Source organism: Dromiciops gliroides, chromosome 4 (genome assembly GCF_019393635.1).
Source record: "Dromiciops gliroides isolate mDroGli1 chromosome 4, mDroGli1.pri, whole genome shotgun sequence".
Taxonomy (NCBI): Eukaryota; Metazoa; Chordata; class Mammalia; order Microbiotheria; family Microbiotheriidae; genus Dromiciops; species Dromiciops gliroides.
Window position 1 is genome coordinate 201,559,533 of NC_057864.1, and position 10,688 is coordinate 201,570,220.

A 10,688-nucleotide genomic window follows, 5' to 3' on the forward strand; every position below is an offset into this window, starting at 1 on the left:
CGTGGCAAAGCCTGGAGGACCTTAGCATCAGTGGCAATGCAGATGGTAAAGTGTGCTGGTCCTCCATCTCATCAGAAGGATGGAATTAGAGATTTTTGCTTTGTTTGTAGTTTGAGGCAGTGGGATTAAGTGACCTTTCCAGGGTCACACAGCTAGTAAGGATCTGAGGTTGGATTTGAACTCAAGTCCCTGACCCCAGGGATAGTGTTCTGTCCACTGTGCCACCTAGCTGCTGCCTCAGATAATGTTTCAAAATGCATAAAATAAAATACAAATAATTACAAAGCAAGGATGCTCTCTAGGGCTTATTCAGACTAAGCCCCTTTGAGGACCAACCCTCAGGCAGGGATGGTCCAGCTAGAATTCCTTGGTACTCTTTTTTTTTTTTTTAGTGAGGCAATTGGGGTTAAGTGACTTGCCCAGGGTCACACAGCTAGTAAGTGTTAAGTGTCTGAGGCCGGATTTGAACCCGGGTACTCCTGACTCCAGGGCCGGTGCTCTATCCACTGAGCCACCTAGCCGCCCCTCTTTAGTACTCTTAATTGTACCATGGTAAAATTCCAAATAATAGTTGACCTCCCCCACCCTAGCCCCTTCCCAGGTACTAACCTTAGTTAAAGTCCCTACCCACATCCCTGCTCCAGGGCTTAAATGGATGATAGAAAAGGGACCATTAGCTCAAGCATGGCACATGCCCTCCCCCACCCTCCCAGCTTGGTGACTTGGAGACTGACTTTGCTCTGGGATCAATCCACCCAGCCCCTGGCCTCCTTCAGCCAGGTGACATTGGGCCAGCATTCCTCCCTCCACACTCTTCATTGGGTTGGGGGCGGTGAGTGGGTCTCTCCTCTCTGCCCTATTGTCCCTGCGTCCCTCTTTGTTCCACTCTAGGCTAGCAGCTAGGCAAATGAAAGGAAAAGAACTGGTTTGTATTGTGTGGGATTGTGTCACAGAGGGAAGAACAGGAGGCAGAGCCGGGCAGAAGGATTTTCCATTGTCTGGCTGCTCTGGGCCAGCATCGCCAGCTGCCTGACAAGCTGAGCCTCTGGGGCTAGAGGTGGTTACAGAAGTTTTTCATGGGTTGAGGCAGGGGAGCAACAGGATCTGAGGCATCTCTCTAACTTGGCTTTCAGATGATTGACTCGGAGATGCCTTGGCTGCCGAGGAGAACAGTCTCATGGGAGCAGAGAGATAAGTTAGTTTAGTGGCCAAATTCTCATGACTAAAAGTCTAGATTTGTCCAGTGATATACTCAGTGGTCTAGAACTAGAAGGGGCCTCAGAAGCCATCCAGTCCAACCACTTTATTTTACAGATTAAAAAGTTCAGGGGCAGCTAGGTAGCACAGTGGATAGAGCACCAGCCCTGAATTCAGGAGGACCTGAATTCAAATCTGGCCTCAGACACTTGACACTTACTAGCTGTGTGACCCTGGGCAAGTCAATTAACCCTCATTGCCCCACAAAAATTATTATTATTAATAATAATAATAACAACTTTAAAATAAAACAAACAAATAAATTTAATGGCTTTTTCCTTCATTTGCTCTCTGAAGCATCTGCCACTGCTGACCACCTACTTCTCCTGAATACGCTCTCCTCCCTGAGTTTTTGGGACGTCTCTCTCTGCTTCTCCTCTTACCCATCAGCCCCCTCATCTGGCTCTTTTGCTGGCTCTTCATTTGTGTCATGCTCATTAACTGAGGGTATCCCCATCTTTTTTTCCCCTCTCATTAAGTGATCTCATCAGGTCCCGTAGGAACCTGATTATTATTATTAATAATATTATTAATAATTATTATGTCTATATAGATGATTCTGTACAGATGATGGTGGTCAGCTAGGAGGCACAGTAGAGAAAGCACTGGGCTTGGAGTCATGAAGACTCCTATTCCTGAGTTCAGATCTGCCTCAGACACTTACTAGCCTTGTGAAACCCTGGACAGGTCCCTTAAGCCCGTTTGCCTAAGTTCCTCATCTGTAAAATGAGCTGAAGTAGGAAATGACAAACCACTCCAGTATCTTTGCCAAGAAAACTCCAAAACGGGATCATGAAGAGTTTGAAACTACTGATCAACAACAAAAAAGTCATGCTGTCATCACCTGAACTATTGCAATAGCCTTCTAATCAGGTGCCCCTGCCTCAGGGGTCTTTCCACTCCAAACCATGCACCACTCAGCTACCAAAGTGATTTTCCTAAAACATGTCACCCTCCACGAATTAAACTCCAGTGACTCCCTTTGTTTGACATTTAAAGTTCCTCACAACTTGGCACCTTCCTACCTTTCTAATCCTCTTACCCTCTTACCACCCCCCTCTGATCCCCATTCACTCTAGGATCCAATATTACCCAGACTCTTCACTCCTATCAGTGTCTCTGCACAGTTAACAAGTGGCTGGAATGCTCTCTCTCTCTCCTAAACTCTGACTTTTAGAATTCTCAGCTTCCTTCTTTTTTTGGGGGGGTGGTGGTGGTGGTGGTGAGGCAATTGGGGTTAAGTGACTTGCCCAGGGTCACACAGCTAGTGTTAAGTGTCTGAGGCTGGATTTGAACTCAGGTCGTCCTGACTCCAGGGCCAGTGCTCTATCCACTGCGCCACCTAGCTACCCCCCCTCAGCTTCCTTCTTGAGTCTGTTCAAGGCCCACCTTCTCCAGAAGGCCCTTCCTGCCCCACCCTGAGCCCCAGCTGCTAGTGATATCCCTTCTAAAGTTATTCTGTATTTCTTTTTTTTTTTTGGTGAGGCAAGTGGGGTTAAGTGACTTGCCCAGGGTCACACAGCTAGTAAGTGTTAAGTGTCTGAGGCTGGATTTGAACTCAGGTCCTCCTGAATCCAGGGCCATGTTCTATCCACTGCACCACCTAGCTGCCCTTGTATTTCTTATCATAATAATAATTATTATATGGTGCTTACTATTTGCCAAGTACTATACTAACTGCTTTACAATTATCTCATTTGATCCTCACAACAACCCTGGGTGGCAGGTAAAGTGCTATTATTATCCCCATTTTACAGATGAAGAAACCGAGGCAAACAAAACTTAAGTGACCTATCCGGGGTCACACAGCTATCATGTGTCTGAAACTGGATTTGAACTCAGGTCTCCCTGAGCTGGAGAAGGAAATGGCCAATCACTCCAGTATTTTTGCCAAGAAAACCCCAAATGGTGTCACGAAGAGAGTCGGACAGGACTGAAACCAATGAGCAACAATAAAACTTCTTGACTCCAGAGCCAGCACTCTATCTTGCGTGTTCTAGTTTATATAGCTGTCTTCCCCCATTCTGGAACAAACATAAGCAACTTCAGGGCAGAGACTGTTTTGGCTTTTTTGTCGTTGGGGTGCTTTTTTTTTTTTCTTGTATCCCCAGCACTGAGCACAGTGCTAGGTACAGAGCAAGTATTTCATAGGTGCTTATTAATTGATTCCAGAGAGTGTCCTTATTTACCTCATCTCAGTGGGCCTCAGGGCACTGCAGTGAGGCTGAGAAATTGGGAGGTTTGTTTGAAGAGCATGAGGGTCTAAAGATCCGGGCCTAACTGGATTAGGATCAGTACAAACCAGAGCCAGAGTCCAGGCCCTCGCTCACTCTGTCCCCAACTGGGTGATGTCTGACCCACTTAATGTCTTAGCCACTAACATGCCCTCTTTCCCCTCAGGGAAGTGACAGTGAATATGAAGTTGACCAGAACCACCAAAAGGCCCACTCATTTGTCAACCATTACATCAGCGACCCCACCTACTACAACTCATGGAGGCGGCAGCAGAAGGGTATCTCGCGGGCCCAAGCCTACAGCTACACAGAGAGCGACTCAGGGGACCCTGAGCATGCCACCGTCGCTAACAACAACAGCACCCAGCAGGGCAGCCTCTTCCGGCCCAAAGCCAGTCGGACTCCAACGCCCCAGAACCCTGCCAATCCTCCTAGCCAACAGAGCACGATCTACCGGCCCCCCAGTAGCCTAGCTCCTGGGTCTCGGGCCCCTATAGCTGGATTCTCATCATTTGTTTGATGTTGGAAAGGAAAGAAAGAAATGGTACAAGATAAATCCTCCTCCTCACCCACCCCACCCCCAACTTTTCCTCTCTGAAAACAAAACAAAACTCAGAGTCAAGTTGACTTTTCACCTCCCAACTTTATTTTTCCAGAGATTCCAGGGGCTAGCAAAACCTAATCCTGAAAGGGAAGGAAGAAAGGGGAAAAAAAAAAGCAAGCAAATGTGTTATGTGTCTGTGGAAGACAATCAGCCCTAGTTAAGTTTTCTAGGCCTTTGCTGCCTTGAGGGTTCAACAGAGATGAAGAAGAGAACCCAGTGTCCACAGGGTGGCAAAGTTAAGTCCAGGCCCCTACAGAGAGGGGGAGAGAAATGAGAAAAACCAAGAAGCAGTTAGTTGGGACACTTAACCCTTCTCCACTGCAGAACACAGGATGAATGTCCCTGGCCTCGATCCATTTTCACTATGGCACTTGGGGTACACTGTTGGGACATGGAGATACCAATGCCCACACCAACATTTTGCTGCCTTTTTCCACCAAGATGGGAATCCTTCAAGCCAAAGCCCCACCCTTCTCCATCCCCTCTAACCCAGGGTGGCCTTGCTAATTCCTCAAGGGTGGGTTGGGGTGGGGTGGAAATAGATAAAAGAGGGAAGTGGGAAGAAAGACCATGGTCAGTTAGCTTGATCCCCCTGAGGATCTGGGAATCTAGACTAGGTGAGGACTCAGGGTGAGTCGGTCCCTAGGCAGAAGATATTGGGTTCTATCCCATAACCCACCAGCTCCTGCCTTCAGGGTGGAGTTGGAAGAGAACTATAACATTCAGTGCACTGTCAAAGCCAACCCTGGGATAACTGGCCTTGCAACAGGCCCCCCTTCCTCCCTGTCTGGACCTGCCTGTGCTCCCCTGGATGGGGCTCTGGTTCAACTCCCAACAAGTTTTTTGTTTGTTTGTTTTTTGTTTTTGTTTTTTAATAAGAAAAAAAAAATTAACCTCAGGAGGCAGCCCAGCTAGCTCTTTTTACCTCTTGTTGTTAAGCAAGCAAGTGAGGGGGTTGGGTAAGAGGACCAGGCAGCTAAGTCCTATAATCACTTTACTTGAATTCTGTGTCTTGAGTGCAGGCTTAGGAGGGATAGAGGCTGTCAGGAAGCAAAGATGCACCACTGCAATGAAGGCATGGCTCACTGGGGAAGATGTTGATGGAGAGTGACAGCTTGTTGAGATTAAGGATGAGGCTTTGACTCATCTTTCCTTCTGTGCTTGCCCTGGCCCTTTAAGAAAAGAAAGAAAGAAAGAAAGAAAAGAAAAAGAAGAAGGGATGGTCCCCAGGAGAACTCTTCTGGAGAAGTGAGAAACCAAAAATTTTAAAATTGTTCCCTGGAGTTGGGAGCTGGGTGGGAGGCTGGGGTCCTTATCTCGGCAAACACCAGGCTTCTCCCTCCCCATCCTCCAATCTCCTTCTGTGTTGAAGGAGCCCCCTTCTCCCAGCGCAGAACAGGAAGCAGGAAGAAAGAGAGGCTGGGCTTGGTATTCTGTAATCAAAGCCTCTTGGTTTTTAGAACAGAAATCACTTGGATTTCTTTTCATAGCATAGCAAAACAAACACACATTCGCATTGGTGTCTCATTTTTCTGTCTTACACACATGTATACACATGCCACAAACAGAAATCACACACGTACATTCAGTGCCTGCCCAGAAGTGAGGCCTGAGGAAACTATGTTAATGTCCTATCTCCTTCTCCCAGGAGGCAGAAGAAAAAGACAGAAGGAAGGGTCGGATCATTCCCAACAAGGGTACAGGCCATTGGCACATTCCCTAAAACACCCCATTTATAAAGAGCCAAAGACCTCTCTTGAGAGGAAAAATATACCTTTGAGATAAATGGGAGAATCTGGCCACAGGGTGTGGGAAGTCCCCTGGAATCAGCCCCAGGAAAGGGCAGCCAAGGGGATGACCTGGGAGACAAGAATAGTTGACAGGGAAAAAGAAATCCTTTTCCAAAAAATTACCCACTTGGAAGAATGTTCTTTTTAAAAGCCACTTTCTTTGGCTCCTCGGATACTCTCACCACTTTGTCATGTCTAGATGCAATGTGTCTGTAGAGCAACGGAAAGGGGTGGTATGGTTCACACCAGATCCCTACCCCAGAAGAGGTGCCTAGGACACCCAGAGGCCAAGAAAGGGAGGGTGGACATCCTCACAGCGGCCATCAAGTGCTGGGATTCCAACGTCATTACTTTGTAGGGGGAGAGGTGAGAACTCAGTCTACCCCTGGAAAGCTGACTGGAGAATGGAGCCAGCGGTTTCCTGGTGATAGCAGTGGCTAGTGAGATGATTTGGGGGACAGGCAGGTCTCTTAGAAAAGCCCATCAGAGGGTAGCTAGGTGACGAAGTGGATAAAGCACCGGCCCTAGATTCAGGAGGACCTGAGTTCAAATCCAGTCTCAGACTCTTGACACTTAGTAGCTGTGTGACCCTGGGCAAGTCACTTAACCCTCATTGCCTCGCAAAAAAAGAAAAACCCATCTGACTATTGGAAGGTAGAAAACTGGATTAGCACAACTATGCTCTGAGAAGCCTTAAAGAGTAGGGAGAGGGAATCTAAGCCCTAGCCCACCCCAAGAAATGGACAAGAGACAAGCCCTGGAGAATATGCAGATGGTCCTGGGATGTCACTTTGATTGCAGACTGGTTGAGATAGTCTGCCTTTTCCATGCTGACCATCCCTCTAGCAATGACCGCTGCTTTCCCTAAGTGACAGGAGCCTGCTAACAGGGCAAAACCAATCATTGATTTTTAGGACTGACTTAGATGCTGGCTAAATGTGAAAGAAATGCTCTCGGGGACCAGGGAAACAACTTAGGTGACAGGTTGTCTGTGCACTGGGTGTCAAACTACCTGGCACGATATGGTCCAGAGATGGTTGTAGGAAAAAGAACTTCGCTAAGGAAGAGGTGTCACAGAATGGAAAAACCCTACCCTCGGGTACAGACTAGGACAAAGAACCACCAAGCAGAGGTCTAGGGCTTTCTTCTTGTGCTGTTGTTGTTTAACCTGGGCCTTAAGCTTAGTGAAGGCCTTGTTTGGCGTTGAAGAAAAACCAGAAATATCCAGCATGGAATTCAGGTCTCATAATACCCTTCCCCCAGCCCCATATCAAGCATCCCACCATCTCCATGGCAACACATCTGCCACTGTCCCCATTTGATCATACTGCTTTTCTTTCTGCTCTCATTACAAAGAAAAGAAAAGAAAAAAATAACCCTCTCCTTTTCCCAACCCGCAATGTGTTTGGGCCCCTTAAAGAAGTTTCCAGTTAATGTTAGGAAATGATTAAAACTCCATTCCATTTAGAGAATTGTGAACTTTTAAATATAAAAATATGGGTATATGTATACAGATATATATTATGCACATAATATATAGCATATGTATGTATATATACACATATGTATCTTATACAGCCAAATTTTCTTTTTTTTTTTAATGTGCATACACTTTTTTTTTAAATCAGACCTGTGATTTCATTGCTATAGGAAAATGCTAGTGAGGAACCTTCCCAACCAATATAGATCAGCACCTTCTCTGCATCTTACAGTCTTAGAGTTGCCTGGAACTCTGAAAGGCAGGACTCAAAGCCAGGTCTTCCTTACTGTGAGGCCAGCTGTCTTTTTCTTATACCACACTGCCTCTGTACACAAAAATAGACAAACTTGCAATCACACACACAAACATATATACAACCCTCATCTGACCTCATGCTAAATGCCCTCCAGTGCTTCCTTGGGGAGAGAAAAAAAGCAACACCCCAGGTAATGCTTACCTGCCTCTCTTGAACGAGGCACAAGTAGCTGGCCAGCCATGAGGCTGGGCTAAAACTAGTGTTTGAGATTTGTAAGGAGAAGGAGCAGACCACGGGTATGGGTGGGATCAATTGAGCTAGCCCAAAGGTGAGTCTTCTTCACAGAGCAGATCCCCATACATGTGGACATTTGCCTTTTGCTGGTTATAGCTACATATGGGAACCCAAGTTTCTGGCATCTGGAACACCATATTTTCCAAAAGAAGCTCCTCTCCACCCCTGTTTACATATTCACAGAGCTGGAATGTGCTTGCTCTCTTCCATCTCCTAGAAGATTGTCTCAGGCGAGTGGATAGTATAAGGATACCGAAGAGCATCCTGAGCAAGCATGGCTCATATGCCACATCATACTTGACTAGGTCTGGGAAGGGATGCCAATGTGACTATCCACAAGGGTCTAGGAGAAGCATATCACACCTAGAGATGGAACCACAGCACCCCATGGTTTCATGCAGCCATGACCTATGGATGACCCCATCTAACTACAGGAAGCAACTAAAGTCACCTGTGTTGGCATCAAGGAGCCCATTTATTGGGATTCTTTCACTCCCTCTTGCACACAGGGTCAGCCGAGCACAAGGACTGCCAAGATGAACCAAATAACTCCTACCTTGGATTCCAAAAGCACCTTTTCCCCTGAATTGAGGGGGATTTCCAGACACAGGCCTAGCTCTAGTGGTGAAGATCCCAAGAGGTCATCGACCACTCTCCTGCCTACTCACCACTGCCATCAGTTAGAGGAGATAGATAAGAATGCTGTCTTAAGATTGTCTCCAGCCCAACCTGCCTCAGCCCAGCTCAGCCCTGCCCAGCTCATGCTGCCCTGTGGCCTTCTGACATTGTCCACACCACTCTTAGGGCAGTGATTTTAAAGGTGCCAGAGCCCCACCCCTGGGAGGGGACTCCCTTTATCCTTGGTGTCTTCAGTGTGCCAAGATCAACCTAATTGCCCTCTGGGGGGTCAGCAAGTCCTTGGAAGTGGCAACCCCTTGGGGAATGGAGTTCAAAGAGAAGAGGGATGGGGAGTGGCTCAGAAGCCATCTGAGTGGCCAAAGTCAGCCCTATGAGTCCTGTTACATGGTCATTCGTGGTCATACCTGGCAGCATCCAAACAGGCAAGCTGAGAGGGGTGACTTTGACCTTTGCCCGAGTCTAGCTCCCACTGTGGACTGCCAGCAGGCAGGTCAATGTCAATGCCTCCCCTTCCCCGGTGTCCACTCCTTTGTGATGTGCTTGTGTCCCCTCTGAATAACCCAAAGTGTTTGAACATGTTATTTTTCTTTACTCTCACATTCACTCCGAACAAAAGGAAAAACAAAATCAGCAAAAATCTTTATTTTTGATTTAAAAGAGATAATGAAAAAAAAATATGAGGAGAGTATTTAATCATGGCAGGTGTCTGTAAGAAAATATATATATCTATATATGTCATATAGCTTGTTAGCAAGTTTATTTTTTAAATGAAAGGCAAGGAGGAAAAAATGGTTTGAAATATAATGCCGCAAGATGTCTCATGTCCTGTCAAACTGTCAGCATTTTCTAAATAAATTTTTTTTTGAGATTTGGTGGATTTTTCATTCTTTAGTGCCGCCCCCCCCCCCCCAGATTATATTGGGAAATGTCACATTGACCATAGGCCTTTCTTGTTGCTTCAGTGCCTTAAACATGGCTGGGATTGAGGGGGAAGGGTCAAAGAAATCAATCATTTTCAGAACTCAGACAGTTGAACAATCAACTTGAGATTAATTCCTTGTGATTAGGGTCAGATCTATAAATAAGTTCAAAGGTCTGGCCTGCATTCTTACTGTGTTCTCAGATAAAATGGAATCTATACTTAACTGGGAAAGGCAGAAAGTTGTGACCTCGAAGGTAGGAAGATCTGAGGTTAAGTCTGCCTCTGACACAGACTGCCTGTGTGAACCTGAACAAGTCATTTAACCTCTCAGTACCCTAAGCATCTCTACTGACTATATGTTTCAGAGCACATGCCATCCTGAGTTGGTAGAGGAAGTTGAAAATTCCCTGTACTGATGAAATCACAAGTCCATACCTAACTATGCCAGCAGAACACTCAGACTGGGCTTTACCCAGACCCCTTCCTAGTGGGCTCCCTCAGAGCAGATCTGGTTCTGAACTCTACATACTCAAGGCATGAGGAAGCTCTGAGGAACTGATTCAGGATACCTAGATTCACAATCATAGGAATCTTTTTTTTAAAGAAATCCCCTTTTAACAGCTTTTTGTTATTCAGTTGTGTCTGAGTCTTCATGACCCCATTTGGGGTTTTCTTGGCAAAGATATTGGAGCAATTTGCCGTTTCCTTCTTCAGCTCATTTTACAGATGAGGAAACTGAGACAAACAGGGTTAAGTGATTTGCCCAGGGTCACATACAACTAGTATGTGTCTGAGGCTGGATTTGAACTCAGGTCTTCCTGACTCCAGACTTGGCACTCTATCTACTGTAACACCAAAGCTGCCTCATTTATTTATCCATTTATTTGTTTATTTTTCATACTTGAAGGTTTACCTATTGTTTATGAGTTATTTGGAAATACACATATTGTTAACCAAACTATATCATACAAGTATTCATCTTATTATTGAAAAACAACCTAAAGTAGAGAAAAGACCAGAGATTTCAAGCAATAATGGATCTCAGAGGTGCCATCTTGGTGTAGTCCCCTCATTTTGTGGCCCACAGTGGTAAGGTGACTTGCTTGTCCAATGTCACACAAGAAATAAATGGCAGTACCAATAGGACGCTTTATTACCTCCCCAGTGATTTGGGTCAGCCTGCTATTCAAGGCATCCCCTTTGCTATATCAA

The 10,688-nt window shown here is 46.0% G+C and overlaps 1 protein-coding gene across 1 annotated transcript in view; it reads left to right on the plus strand.

Annotated features, from left to right (window-relative positions):
- Positions 1 to 9,388, plus strand: part of SDK2 (sidekick cell adhesion molecule 2) — a 462,515-nt gene extending 453,127 nt beyond the window's left edge. Inside the window, exon 45 of the mRNA XM_043963496.1 lies at positions 3,658 to 9,388. Coding sequence (XP_043819431.1) covers positions 3,658 to 4,011 — 354 coding nt within the window. The 3' untranslated portion in view covers positions 4,012 to 9,388. The remainder of the gene's footprint in view (positions 1 to 3,657) is intronic.
- The last annotated feature ends 1,300 nt before the right edge of the window (positions 9,389 to 10,688 follow it).